At 46.1% G+C, this 15,540-nt stretch overlaps 1 protein-coding gene across 1 annotated transcript; it reads left to right on the top strand.

The window, feature by feature from the left end:
* Window positions 1–3,381: 3,381 nt before the first annotated feature.
* Window positions 3,382–14,898, top strand: LOC135400234 (procathepsin L-like). The gene is made up of 5 exons (XM_064632007.1): window positions 3,382–3,669; window positions 4,324–4,476; window positions 8,622–9,001; window positions 11,238–11,348; window positions 14,777–14,898. The coding sequence occupies exons 1-5, from the start codon at window positions 3,421–3,423 to the stop codon at window positions 14,874–14,876; spliced, it is 993 nt and encodes a 330-aa protein (XP_064488077.1). The 5' UTR covers window positions 3,382–3,420; the 3' UTR covers window positions 14,877–14,898.
* Window positions 14,899–15,540: the final 642 nt, after the last annotated feature.

Here is a 15,540-nt window from a genome sequence, read left to right as displayed (position 1 = left end):
AAGGAACTAGCGATACTAGAGTAGACTGAGGGAATGTAAAACAAGGCTTTCGAGCATAGCCTGCACTTCATGAGGTTAAAGAGTAGCCGTACAACAGGACGTATATATACCAGTAGAAAGTGAGGGAGAAAGCAAAATAGAAAAGAAAAAACACAATCGAAGACACTTATACAGCTGAGGGAGTTGGAAAAACTATAAGTGAAATAAGTAAAAAGCGAAGCACACCGGACAAGACCAAAAACTACAGCCCAGGGACATGTGTCACAGAGACACAGACACATAACAGGGGAAAGTTCATAGCGCGGACAGCCGAAAAACGCAGGCGACACTTCCGATGCACCGTAAAACCGGGAGTTTCGGGGAAGGCTCAAGGTCCCTCTGCAGTCCCCAGCGGGCCGCGCTGCCAACCCTCCCTCCCCGGCCTGCGAACACATCCACCCCCATCATCCACTCTTCATAGATAACGGAAAGACGACCCACTTGAAGCGTAATTAAAAGTTGAACAACTGTAACGGGCCAGCGTATATATTTAAAGGGACGGTCTCGTACTCCCTGCCCCTTTCATAAGTGTACCATTCGATTGCCCCTTGTTGAAAATGGAGTACTGCTAATACACTTCTCCCTGTTTATACACAAATGACGTCATAGTGTTCGACAGCGCAACCGGTTTGGTAGAGTTGAACTATCCCAAGCAGCAGAATGCACTGAAAGTCGAGTGCAATAGGGGTGGACCAGCTCCGGTGGCGCAGCGGTAACGCGTGCGCTTGGAGACTGGGAGGTCCGCGGTTCGAACCCGCGGGCCGGCTGTGCCGTCTGGGGTTTTTCCTGGGTTTCCCTCAGATGTGTAATAGGCGTATGCCGGCACAGTTCCCCTGAAGTCGGCCCATGGACGCAGCTATCCTACCCCCGAGCGGATTCTGCTCGGTCTTCCACTTCACCCTTTCCTCTCCTCCTCTCCATCACCTTTCCCTTCCCGAGAAACATGCCGCCTAATCAGGCAGGCAGACCTCTTGGGTTCCTCCCAACGACACTCCTCCTCCTCCTCCTCCGCTAGCTTCTAACTTTGGAAGAAGAAAGGTAGAAAATCCAGCGAACTGGTAACGAAGTGTGAGAGGAAGTGCCTCAGGACGAGAGCAGCCGATATTCCGAATAGAGACTGTTCTTCTTCTGGCACCGTCCTCATCATTGGCACAGTATTTAAAGGGTTAGAGAGGACATGCTAAAGGTTCATGCGAACAGTGGGTCAACAGCACTGGGGAACAAAAGGTCCATTCAATCTTTTACGACCGAGGTGAAAGAGTCATTTTGTTAGAGTGTGGAGAGGATTACTGCAAAGATGCCTTGAGCTTGAGGAGGTGGTAGCGACACCAATACGAAACACAAGTAGACAGGGCTACAACCCAAATGTGAACTCAGTCGTGCAATCTCATCCTTCTGTGCCCCACTCTCACCCTCAATGCATTAACCGCATGCTTTCCTTTTAAAGTCATCTTCTGTGATTCATCTCATCATTCTTTGACCGTTTGTTAGTCGTCTTTTCTTTTTTGTCATCTTTGTCTTTAATCTACCTCATCCTTCTTTCATCATTTGTCGGTTTATCCTTTATTTCCTAATCCTTTTTCGTTTTATTTATTTCTTATTTCTTAATTTTCTTTATTTGTTTATTTCCTATTCCTTCCTATTTCTTTCTTTCTTTATTTTATTTTATGTTTATTTATTTATTATTTCTTAATTTTCTTTCTTTATTTATTTCTGGAATAGCAAGCCGACGTCTCGTTTGGCTGACCTTTTCCCTGTTTTTTTTTCCTTTTCGTCTAACAAATATACCCCCCCCCCCCCGCCTAGTCCCATTAGTGTTCGATACTCAACTCTCAACAGTATTTGTTGTACAGTACTCAATACCCCCAAAACTAGCTCGTTGCTACAAAGGTACTACGATGACAGACAACAACTTCTACACACTCCCAGTATTAACACTCGCCTCTCTTCAGCCCAACACACCAGCACGCCGCGCTTAAATCTGTGGCGCTTCTCCAAACTATAGCCATTTCCGTACAAAGATTCCGGTGCCCCTGGGTACCCAGATATGTATACATACATACTACATACTCACACTACTACTCATACTCATACTACTAGATACTACATACTCACTTTTTAATAATATCTCAAAATAATGGTAGTAATAAACCGTAACATATCGTTCTGTGCATTGATCTGTTCACAAATCGTGACACAGAATGATATCACTCGGTATGATAGTTGGCTAGGAGCGTCCTATGTGGGTGAAGTTCTGTTTCAGCAGTGAATTTAACGGCTGTCGCGGAAGGCTTCGTGTCTACGCACCTGGTACCCTGCCGTCAACCTATTGGTGTTCGAACCCCCAATGTACGAACCACACTTTGCGATCACGACAGAAAGTTCCACGTATAACGCGCACCGCTGCATAATCCGCACGCAGACTTGTGCATAACACGTTACTAGTAATTGCGTTACTTGCAATCAATTACTTTAAAGGTAAAGTATTTTTTTGAAGAAATCAATTACTTTTCTGAGTAATCGATTACTTTTCCGGGAGAGATTGAAGTATCTTTCAGATGTTCTCCCAAAGTCAAGCCCCTCGTGCGGTCAGCCTTTTGGACTGTTCTACTATAGCAAGCGGAGGTCATTGTAATAACACTATGGAATTTCAGGGTCTCTTTTCCTAACCTCTTCCTCAACACCGGTGTGCTAGTAAATGTAGCTTTTGAGGCTTAGTGAGTCATGGGGAAGTTCCGAGCAATGTTCTTCCACAATCGGGGCAACGTGTTCCCGGGCGATAAATACAGTAGACGTACAGATCTACTTGTCCTACGCGTGTTTATTCTCCGTGTTGTTTCAGCTGTACCGCCTGTTAACCTTTTTCACTTTTTCTCTTTGGCACACAAAGACTGGTATAATTTGCGCGAATGCAGAGTAACGACCGGAGTAACGCTTTATTTTTCTACTTGATACTCAGTTACATCTGGATTCGAGTAATTGGTAATGGTAATCAATTACTTTTTCCGTAGAAGTAACTGTAACGGTAATCAATTACTTTTCAGTAACGGGTACAAGTCTGCCCGGAGCAAGGGTCCTGAGGCCAAATTTGCTGATGTTCTCGCAACTGATTTCGCGTTTCCACAGCGCTGAAAATACGCATGACGCACATTTTTTTCTCGCACACAGTCAGGCTGGAGACAAAGGTTCGTATCATTTGAATTGTTCTCGGAAGGGTCCATTCAAGTCCTGCTGGGCTTCGTACTCGACCAACCACTGAACAGTCGATATCACTGACCATTTAGCCCATCGAATGAACGAGATAAGACTATCTCGCGCACTTTACAGGTGATATAAATCTCGCATCCCGCATTCGTGTTCTGCATCCTGGTAATCGAGGCAATGTCTTTTCGGGTTCTTGCACTCTCTGCGGTTCTTTGCTGTGTCCTGGCACGGACAGTGCCCAGGCCGGAGTTAGACGAACACTGGGAAATCTACAAGGACATCTACAACAAGAAATATGTACCAGAAGAAGAACACGTCCGAAGACTCATCTGGGAAGACAACTTGGACTTCATCCGGAGGCACAACCTAGAGTATGACCTGGGGCTTCGGACGCACACGGTGGCTGTCAACAGTTTTGCTGATTTGGTGAGGGTTCGTTTGACTTTTGATAGGAACGTTGCAACGGGGAGTAAAACGCTGTTACGAAAGCTGTTGATGCAATTGGAATTATTGAAGGCGTAACCAGTTGCATGTAAGTGGTTCAGAGGCAACCATATAAGGACCACCATTGCATAACGTGAGAAATAAGAAGCTAGAAACTAATGTATATGTTACCGCTCGCCAAAGAGATCCCTCAAGCGATCCCTCCATGTATTCAGATGCACTGACATATTGACCCACCATGCTTTATCGGAAGAATCTCTGACGATTTCCTTAGGATTTATTTTATACTCGCCAAAATATTTCTCTCAGGGTACGCGTTTTGCCTCGTGTGTCGACAAGTGAAGCAGCACAACGGGACGCATCAAGAATCTTCTAGCTTGCGCACTGGAATAGCTGCCTCCGACGTATTTGTGTGTGCGTAGTGGTGGTATGGAGCGGGGATTTTTTAGGCTGGTGCACAAGGTCGACAAGATGAAGAGGCGGCAGATACACGGGAGCGCCATTTTTATTGAACTTTCAGAAGGTATTAATGCAAACTACGTACGTCAGAAGAAGCGGTGCATGTAACTCTGTTGAGCAAGCTAATAAACGTGACACTTAAAGTAACGCGTCCTTCATGATTCTTATTTGTTGCAGACATCGGAGGAGTACCGCCAGCTTTACCTCGGCTACCGTCCGAACCAGGGAAAGAAGACTGCACTGGGTGTACACAACGAAGCTTCTTTGTACGATATTCCGGACGAGGTCGACTGGCGTAAAGAAGGCTATGTAACTCCCGTGAAAAATCAGGTACGCCATTTTCAAGAGTTCTGCTGTTCTTTCTTCGTCTCTTTCTCTTGAAAGTAATTTACTGGAGGACTCACAAAACGCAAGAACGAAAGTAAAATTCTCATCACTGATGTGCACTGAATTGCACTAAGGCACAATAATACGACGTCCCTAAATGAGCGAGGTTTACAGCGAGGGCTGCAAAGCCACGCGAGGACGAGGCATGGCTACCTCTGCTATGGCTTAGCGACATCGCGTCCGGCGCCTCTGTTCCCAAAGGTGTACTCGCGAGAAACGCTGGAGCCGAAAACTGCACTCATATAATGTTGTCCAAAATGTGTATAGTTCGTCTATATCTCACATAATACCCCGTTATAGATATTTTAAACTTTGTACGCAATAAGAAACAGGCGCAAACGTCATTATGAAAGAAGTTCATTATTATGTTCAGTGCACCTACCAAGCAGACAAATTTGTGCGCTGATTTCCGTGTTCTGTAATGACAGCTTTTGATACCGTTTATCTCTTGAGCATTGGCCCTCGTAACTTCGCACGCCACATGTATCTTCCCTACGGCGTTGCTTACATTTTTCCTAGACTTTGCCCAAGTTTCGTAACATTTTATCATCTGTTTTGTATTCACAAAGCATCGCATCACAATTTATTTACACAATAAAGTGAAGATGGCTAAAAATTGGCCAGGTTGCTTCATGATTAAAACGAATAAAAACCCTCGGTGCAAGGGAACAAGATGAAGAACGGGACGTGCATTGTTCGTGTCGTTTCGTTCTTCATCTTGTTTGTTCCCTTGCACCGACGGTTTTTATTCGTTATTTACACAGTGGTTTGTTTGAAATACCGCGACACACGTAAAATAGCCTCGATTTTTGTGCTTGATATAGTATACTCTCAATTATCACAGTTACTAGCCGTATCACATTTCTATGTGCCAGCATGCGCGTATGTTTTCGTCTTCTTGACCGTCATCTTGCATGCGTGAGCGAATATATCAAGGGGCTGCAGATATAAGCGAGATCGTGATTTCACGCTCGCACTGCGTGGCTCGCAATAGGGGAATACTCGAGCGAGTGCGACACAAAAGTGATATTCTTACGCACGCGCCTGTCACAATCACTTGTTTGGGAACGTAGCATAAGAGCGTTGAAAGGACATCACAGAAGATGTCGTGGCCATTCGCATGACAATTGCAGGATCGTTGTATATCCCTTACAAAAATGGTTTTGGAGTTGAATCATCAAAAATACAACAGAAATGCAAGGTCTAATGTATTTTGACATCACATTATCATCAACAACCTTACAGAATTTTTACATTAACTTTTTAATGAGTGGTGTGCGTACTATTTTTATTGTGTCCGTGATGCGTGCAGTGTAGGCAATATCGCCACACAACATGAAGTCATCAGAAATACTGCACGTAGACTAATCAGAAATCTATCATATACTAATTGGGAAAGCATTGAAAACTTAGCAGAAAAACAGCATAAACCAATGAGAAACTCACTCATCAAGTATGCATCAGAAAAGACCGACCAATTCTAAACATAAATTCATCACAAATTCTGATGGCTCTGATGCCAAAAGTTATTGACTTTTCAACAAAAAATCATTAAACATTTTTGTAAGGCGTGACATTGGTGAGCTGGGCAGCTGGTAAGTCTAGGTAAAATATATTCATGGATCTACTTCTGCCTGAACAGAAAAATAACTTGCAGTTCACAATAGATCATCGAGTAAAGTCGTTTTTTTTCTCTCTCTCTCTCTCTCTCTCGTTCGTCTGGAAATGGAAAGTCGTTGCTACACGCTTTACACGTTCCGCATCACACGTGATTCTTGCTTAGCTCCGTCGCATTTCTGTGTGTGTGATGGAGCGTGAACATCTGACATCTTGAACATATAATTGTCTTCACCATAACGGAGCTTCTTGACGATGGACTCGAGCCTTCTGTTAAAATGTGGCAGTTAATGAAAAGGCTCCAGTAGTGGCGTAAAAGTGCGTGTCTCCATGCCACTAGTCCTTCATGACTGTGGCCGCGGTGGACGAATGAATGTTGTGTTTTGCTTAGGGTCGTGTGCAGATAATCTTCGCTCCTTGCAATCATTGGATCTCAGTTTCACTTATGGCTGCGCTATAAGCATCATGGCAGCCTCGAGTTGAAACTGGGCTTCACGCAACTTGTAACTGGTTACTTATTCAGTAACTGCCTACAGCGTAACGAGATACTTTTCGAGGGAGGTAACTATAGCTACAGCAACTACACCAGTTTCGTTGAAAACAGCTGTAAAACTTAAATGGCGTACAGTTACTCAGGCTGTGGCATATTTTCCCGATGTGTCGGTTTCCAAAGGTCGTTTCGCAGTCCTTCAGAATAATACTGGGCGGGGCGATACTCTACACCAGAGCTGGTGGTGGTGTGGGGAATGAAATAATGAGTCCCTTCACAGTAAGCATCGAAGTCCTATGGCATCCAGAAAGGTGAAGCGAGCGCTGAGGGCACAGCGTTGGAGGGCTGGCTCGTTACGTGGCAGAAAATGTCTGAATTGTAAATTGTGCTCCTTTCCGGTGCGGTTATCAGATAAAGGTGTGAGGTAATGGTAGCAGCAATTTCAAGTTTCCCTTTACTAGCTAAATGTGGTAAGCCACATTTAGCTACGTAAAGTAGACATTAGAATGCTCCGCTCTTGTCATTAACAGCAAATCTAACTGAATTTTTCTAAATGTTCTCTAGCTTGTTAATTCCTTCTTGTGCATGTGGGCCCCAACCGATATCAGCATACTCTAAAGTTGAGCGTACATACGTTTTGTAAGCTTTAGTTTTGGGTGATTCATGTTTTAAATTACGCCTGATTAAGAAACCCGGAGAGTGCATTTTGGGAAGGTTGGTACTGTGGGCAATTAAGAAGAGTGCTCTGGATCCTCTACAGCACCGCAGTGACAGGAGCTGGGGGAGTCAAGTTGTCTGAAGCGGTAACGCCACTGAGCTGTAAAAGCCACATCTAGTCGCATTCTATGAATTACTGCAGCATTTTGACGATAGGTGTTTCGTGTCATGCGCAAAGCGAGCGTTGGATCAAATCTGCTCAGCATACCGATATTACTATTATACTAATGTTAATACTAGCAGGGCGCTTAATAATATTACCTTCGAAAAACAATCACAGCGTATGTGCAACAAGCATGTGATGTATATATCCGGCTGCCCGCCACATCAGCTGAAATAAAATAGTTGAGAGCCGCATTCACCCAGACGTTGATATTAAATGATAATTGGAAATTAACGAAATATCGAAGCAGAAGTGTGCAAGAAGCAGCTGTTCTTCCAGTAGAAGAACAGTGTCTGTTCGAAATATCGGTGACTTTCGGCCTAAACCTTCCACTTCAATCTGTCATCAAAGGATAGCTGAATATGCCACTGTATAGTGTAACTAAGTCAGTCTAGATCGGTAACCGTAATAAAAAAAGTAACTGTAGCTCAGTCACTGTTTTCGCAAGCCAGTTCTCACTTCGCTGCTCCATAGTAACTTAACGATGATTGGACTATGGTTTGTAATTGGGTATCGCGCCCACCATCTTGACTTCTTACTAATTTCCACAAGGTCAGTTATTCGCTTTCTTCGTGACGTCAACGTTGATCAGCAGCACGATCGGCTTCACCCAGGACTCGCAACCTCTGTTGAAAAAGGAACACATAAAAAAAAAGAAAAAAACGGAGTTCACTCGATGAACATCATTGAAAATATACGACAATACATGCCATGTTATGATACGGTATGACCTCTCATCATTACAAACTTTCTAGACGCATTCTCAAATTCAGCTTACCAACGGCCTGCACTAAAGTCGTTGCTAATTCTGGAAAATGTAGGGCTTTAATCCTCATTATGATATTCATCATTGTACTGTATGGGACACGGTTGTCTAAAATCTCCAGCCCGTGTTGGAGCGATCCCCTATCGGCGTTGTCGCGCAAGAAGGAGATATACCAACATCCTCCATGAGGAGGCCGCGCTCGACTGCTCGTGTGTCCCAACCGTGTCCCAAACAGTACTTTTTTTACCAAAATAACACAGCTGGTTGTAGTGCCTGCTTCTTCTGCACATTTCTCGTGTCCAGAAATAAATTGTACTTGTCGACGTGTTATGCAGGGTAAGTGTCGTTCCTCTTGGGCATTCGCAACGACTGGAAGTCTCGAAGGGCAGCATTTCCGGAAGACGGGCAAGCTAGTCTCCCTCAGCGAGCAGAACCTGGTGGATTGTGATACACGATCATTCGGCTGCAACGGAGGAACCCAGTTCAGCGCATATCTGTACATTCAATCTAATGGTGGAATCGACACGGAAGAGTCATATCCGTACACGGCTCGTAACGGAAGTTGCAAGTACGACCCAAGCCATGTCGGAGCTACTGCTGTAGGTTTTCATATCGTCGAATCGGGCAGCGAAGATGCTCTAAAAAGGGCCGTGGCCAGAGCGGGGCCAAACTCTGTACGTATCGATGCCAGTCATGACTCCTTCAAATTCTACAAGTAAGTTGCTCATCGTTTAATATCTCAAGTGATGTTCCTGGCTGGGCTAAAGATGTAGCGTGCCATTATGCACCTGCTGCCAAATTTTCCCACTTGTGAGCAGAGAGTCACAGAAAAATTTCCTTCGCTAAAAATTGTTAAAAAACTGTTTCGTGGCATGCGGAAAGCGATCGTTGGATCAACCCTTCTCGACATAGACGGGGGAGAATGTCAGAATAGTCCATTGGCCAGGACTCGAGCCAGGGGAGGCACTAGGCGTCCATGTATGGGACGACGGCCTCCTCTCAGGAGCGCAGTACGCGTCAGTTTCCGAGACGACAGATCTGCTTCTGTGGCGCTGTCGGCCTATTCACTCCCCACGACACCACAATGGGCTGGAACCCACTAGAGAACCAGCCTGTGCCCTGCTTCGTAGACAAGGTGGTAAGCCAACACATCCATCACTAGGTGTGCGGATAAGCCTCGCATGCCAGATGGGGTGCAAATTTTGAGTCTGTGACCACAGCCCATTCCTGCGGAGCAAATCAACGATATGCTGCAGAAAGAAAAGTATGGCATAGAGTTCCGCAGCTGTTGACGACGTTTGACGCGAAAGACGTCGTCCTTGCGCTACGCCTTCCGATGCAATACCGACGCGGGCTTTCCCTTTCTAGATGCGCCATCTGTATATGCTACTGCAGACGTAGAAAACTGCAGGCGGTACGGGTAGAATACCAAATATTACTTAGTTTTGGTGCATCGTAAGAATTCAACGAAAACTATACGATAACAATAATAATTGGGTGTAGATTTGCATGTAAGGCGGGTCAGCCTCTTTGAAAAGAAGAAAAGAAAAAGGAAACAACACAAAAAAAAGTCATCAAATCCAAGCTTAGCAACATGATGTCACTTGCTCCAAAGAAATCGGATGATTGGTTTATGATGATTATGATGGGGTTTTTTTTGCGTAAAAGCTACTAGGGCTGATTGGTTTATCATGTTCTCGGAAATGTTATCGTGAACACCTTCCGATGTACTAAAACCAAGGTAAATGTAAACTAGTAGCGAAAGCTATCTGGAATACCGTGTCAGACTTGTGGGCAGGGGTATATATCATCATGAGACACGAGCGGTACTGGATGTTGGTAGTAGAGGAACAATCGTCAGAGTAGGCTTGTTTATCCTTGCATCCCTGTATCCGTGCCGTGTGTTCGTGCATCGGAATACGAGCTACCACGCTTTTTGGGTTAAACAGAATGCGCATTTACATAATTGAGCTGTAGACCAAGGTTAACACGCGTGAACAGATGAATGCAATGGAACCCCTGTTGCTGGCCCTGCGAAAAAAGCTTTCGTCATGGCGAAACTACCCATGAGGTCGGCGTGAGCGCCAGCAGGAATCAGCTGTGCACCAACGATGTTTTGCAACGGACCCATTATGACCGGTCACTGAAGAAATGCTAACCGGTCGCTAAGACTTAGCTCATTCGCTCATTAGTAAGCTGCATTGCCAAAGGTAACCCGTACCGCATGGAGTTCAGTTGAGCTCAAATCTTGCGGTGCATGTGCTTCTCGGCAGCGCAGTGTTTCGTTGCCATGACAACCGCGCCGCGCCGCATCTGTAACGCATGAAAGTGCAACAGCGTGGACAACCAGACACAAGACGTCACAACGATCGGGTACAGCTGTACCTGGCTATCGTTCCTGCCGTCAACAGCGATCAGGAAAACTTGGCGTTTCAGCGCGCTTATCATGCACTCTTGTGCCATTTTTTGCCATTTCACTGCAGTCGTGTTAGCCCGAGCACAAGCGTACGGCTTTGCACCGTTGGAAGTCGGATCGGGCTCGGATCTGGTATCCATGAATGGTACAAAACGCATGGTGCTGCTTGAGAAACACTGTAGATACCGCTTTCGCATACACATTGCCGTGCGAAGTTTACGGACGCACTACGGCAGTGTTATGGTGGTGATGGATTCCCTCTCCATAGTCGGCCGCGCTCGGTTGGGCAACGACACGACTATCTCAGTGGGGAATCGTGCGTACTGGGCTGACCCCACAAGGCACCGTGCCGACATTGGTCTTAAAGCGCTTAAGGGACCCGCACAGGCACACAGCCAGCGCCCGGATTCGAACCCTGCTCGCCACCCGGTGCACTAGAGCGTGACTCCTCCTGCGCCTGCATGAGCCAATCACCTGCGATTTCAGATTTATGGGCAGATTTGACATCAGATCGGCACTTTATGTTTCATTGCAGAAGCGGCGTTTACAACGAACCTGCCTGCAGCTCTGAAGATCTCCACCATGGGGCCCTTGTGGTTGGCTACGGCACAGGGAGTGATGGCGACTACTGGATAGTCAAGAACAGGTTAGTGACAGCACTTTTTTTTTCTGTTAATGGCAGCTGATACATGACACTCGCGTGCGACGTCACATGCACTCCAAAAACAGAACTTCACCGCATATCACGCTGTGCGCCAACCATTGCCAAGAATGATTGCTACTGAATGAAGTTATCGCTACTGATTCGAAGAGAGAGGTGGGCGTACGCTTTTACTGGCGATTATCATATAGCCAAATTGCCACAAAAAGGCCCACGCCCACCTCTCACAGGTTAGAGACATCACGTTTTTTCTATTGATGGAAGCTGAGACGTGACGTTCGCGTGCATCGTCACGCGCTGAATTTTGTATTGTATCCCTTTGACTGGTCGAGCGTGTAAATGTACGCGCCAACGCGCGCAATGTACAGGGTGCGTGCTGGAAAAGTACACATTGTGACAACGATGACGCGCTGGTTCGTTGGTTCTATGGGCAAATTCCTGCCCATACAACACAGTGACGTCAAAGGAATGTCCTGCGGATATACGTTTGGCAGATATGCGACTTCCCCAGGATGTCCCTGCATATCACGCGGGGGTCCTCGCGGCATCTCGGTAACTACCAAAAGACGTCCCATAGCTCATCCTTGAAACGTCGCGTGAATTAGCTGATGTCCGAATAAGCAGTTCGTGTCAAAGTTAACTTGAACACCGCTCCGGGGCCTGCGAAGCGGGAAGAGAGCCGCCCCACAGAGCTCCCATAGAGCCAACCCATAGCAGAAAACAACGCATTCCTAACGATGGTCACCCCTCTCACTGGAGTGAGTTCACCCAAACACATTTCGCAGTTACTTCTAAGCGCCGCCGCTAGGGTCTGCAAGCCGGAACGGCGCTCAGGTTAGCTTTGATGACAGCTGCACATGCTATACGTTGTCATTCTGGACGTACCGCGTGTTTTCCAAAAGCTTCCTTTGTCAGACAACACGAAAATGACAACCTTGTCCTTTACGAAGTTTTTGCTTTTCAGAGTTGAACACTGAGTGGTTCGTAATGTGAACAATATAATCTGCATACTATACTGTGTGAATACCCAAGTTGAAGAGCAATGTTCGTTTCTGGTTCCGTTGAAACAATAATTCATAATGATTCGTACATATTTGATCGCTGTGTATATACAGGTGCGTGATATCTCAAAAGTACGGTTTTATCGATTTCTCCAAGGTAGGACGCCTCAAAACCAGCTCCATTTTCTCCCTCATGCTGAAGAGGGTGTCGTTTAAGAATTTCCAAGATAAATAAGGATCAAAGTTATATAAGAATATAGAAGATAAGAATATATACATATCTTTTTAAAGCCAGTCGAATAAACACGTGTATCAATACACTTAATAGACTCCACAACAAGATCTCTAATTCTTCAAGAAAAGAGAAACCCAGACGTTGTTCCTTCCCAATTGAAAGAAAATTGTGGTGCCTTACTGGGGGTTGGCATTGCAACTTGGGGCACGCACATAGGGGACCGCTATCAGGGACCCGCTCCGATGAAGAATGCGCCAGTGCCGGGTTCCGTAACCATATGTCCCAAGCTCGTATACCAAGGTAAATACAGGTACAGCGCCCTCCTATTATCACTCCCGGGGCAAAGATAAGTAATATGCTTCGGGGCATTAACCTCCTCCAAGAAACTGTGCAAAAAGATCTTATTTGAAAATATGCTTTGGAAAAGTGCCTCTTGACGTTGTTGTGCGCGTTCTCTGTTCTCGTAACCGCGAGAGGTATCGCCGCTTCGGACTGATTGACATGGCTAGGGTGCGCTGGCTGCGGTAGCTGTTCGGTAACGTTCTCATACTATGCTAGTTATCGTCCGTTGACTCTGCGAGTTACATCCGACTCTGTGGTTCCCCTTTTGTGTTCTCCATTCTGTCAGTATCTGAATTATTTGGGGTTTCACGGGTCGTGCGCGGCGCGCGGGTGGAATACAGGGGAGGGGAATCCTACAAGGTGCAATGCCAACAGTATAGGGCGCCACAGTTTTCGTTGACTCTTCGAATTATGTCCACGAATTACATTGACTGAGATGGGGCTAGTGCTTTGCCAGGCGGATGTGAAGAAAGTGTTTCCATTGGTTCAACAATGTCAGGTGCGGAGCGTTCCATCGAGGGAGGACAAGCGAAACATTTTCCTCTAGTGGGCTGTATAATAGGGCGTTTTAGAAACCACACGGACGTAATTTTGTATCGGCAGGTTCTGAACACCTAACTCGGCGCACTTCATATGCTAAGCCCCACTTCACATACCCTATTATTTATATGCAACTGCGTTTTAAACATCTTCCAAATTCGAGGACACCGCCGACCGTGGTGCTGAGCGGTGCCGAGAAGCTCCAGAAAAACAGGGGGAGGTTACGCTTTGACCGGTTGCCCTGTGCCCCTACCGGTTGCCCTACGTCATAGCGCTTTCGTACCGAGCAGTTCGGCGTCACAGGTTTCACCGCTTCCCTGTTTACAGGCATCTCTGTTTGGACCGGAAATTAAGCACTTGGGCTGCGTGTTAGGTGCTACGTCTTACCGAGATCGGACGAGGAGGCCAAGAATGAAAGCGTCTCCTCATATACAAAGTGCCATACATAACTCCGTGACTCGGGAGCGCAGCGTGAAGGGGTTTCGACGGAGATGTCTGGTACCCATAAATCTACATTTCAACAACGCTTTCGTGCTATATTCGAGATTGGATTCACAACCTCTTTAACCAAACCCCGATCATAACACGAATTGCACGAGAGTATAGGCCCGGCCCTATGTTCGTCACGAGGCAAAATTTGCTCTCCCAATGCATTTCACCATTGCGCCATCGGAAGGTGGACACCATATAAATGGTTCCGAAAGCAAAATGAGTGATTCGCCTTATTATTTTAAAGTGGCCGAGAGAACATTACTGATGTTTGACCTGGGCGCTTCCTTGATCCTATCGATTTCGTAGAGTTTGATTTCGATCTAGTAAAACTCCCTCTTACTATAAGTTAGTGTTTCGTTGCATCATTTAGTTGAAATACTTGACGTGACATTTACCGTGTATTCACACGAGCGACGTTACCCCAGAGGCGGAAGAAGCGAAAAGCGTCATAGCTTTCTGCTGTTACGTCAGCACGAGCGCTCAACATCGTGTCTTCACCTACACTTCTAACCGTGGGGAATATCCTGCAACACAGCCACAAGATATTCCGTAGCAGACGACAGGAAAACCCGCTGACGGTGTCGTCTGCTACGTGTCGTCTGCTAAATCCGCAGCATTGCCACTTCCGATGTCCAGCACCGTGTGAATACTCAACATAACATGGGACGGAACTTGGTCTCCGCAAGCAGTGTTTTCGCTTTTTCTTCCACTAGAATATTCCGTGAGGATGTCGCTCGTGTGAATACACGGTTAGCAGGAGTGGATGCTAACGTACTTGACATCTTTCTTCTTCTTTTACGCAGCTGGGGAGAACAATGGGGAGACAAAGGCTACATTCTCATGAGCAGAAACAAGGACAACCAATGCGGCATCGCAAGCGAAGCATCTTACCCCCTTGTTTAGTGAAATAAAGGCTGGTTTCACAGTAGAAGGATTGCACGTAACAGTTGACATATAGCCATAAGTTACTTTTATTCCAGTATATCTAATTTCCTTGAAACGGGAAGAGTGAACTGTCCACGCATGTCCCAGTGGGTCTTGCGTGTCAGTCAGATCAAAAGAATAGTATCTGCAACTTGTCATTATAACAAGGGTATTCAAAACAGTCTTCCAACTATCTTTCGTCGTGCTTGGGTCCCCAAAGGCCGGGATTGTCTCCTAGACCGGAACGGCTCGAATGTGCTAGCTGAGTGTTGGTTATATTCCCCTAAGCCTGGGGAGCTAAACAAAGGACAAACAGGAATGAGTGAGGTCTCGTCCGTCTGTGTTTCTTCATTGTCCGTATGTTCCACGACTAAAGGAATGGTTACTTACAAGAAACCTACATCAGCTTGCTTGTATTTTGTTTCTTTGCACAAGCTAGGTTTCCGAACCAGCTCAGCCAAGTCAGTGCCGGATGGTCGGTCTTGCGCGCATGAGTACCTGTGTAGTTACCGCTCCTTAACATGTTCCTGTTGTACCGTACGGTTGCCTTTCTTGCACCTACATCACAACTGGTTACGGGCCCTGTTGTGATTGATCACGTGGTCTTTCCGGCCGTGAAGCACAGTTGACCACAGCGCATGCG

This window comes from Ornithodoros turicata, chromosome 7 (genome assembly GCF_037126465.1).
Source record: "Ornithodoros turicata isolate Travis chromosome 7, ASM3712646v1, whole genome shotgun sequence".
NCBI classification, from domain to species: domain Eukaryota; kingdom Metazoa; phylum Arthropoda; class Arachnida; order Ixodida; family Argasidae; genus Ornithodoros; species Ornithodoros turicata.
Note: the sequence above shows the minus strand (reverse complement) of the source record. Positions and strands in the feature narration are given on the sequence as shown.

Coding starts and splice junctions, on each gene's coding strand:
- LOC135400234 (XM_064632007.1), top strand. CDS start 3,421: ATGTCTTTTCGGGTTCTTGCACTCTCTGCGGTTCTTTGCTGTGTCCTG. Junction 4,477..8,621: donor TAACTCCCGTGAAAAATCAG/GTACGCCATTTT, acceptor CGTGTTATGCAG/GGTAAGTGTCGTTCCTCTTG. Junction 9,002..11,237: donor GACTCCTTCAAATTCTACAA/GTAAGTTGCTCA, acceptor GTTTCATTGCAG/AAGCGGCGTTTACAACGAAC.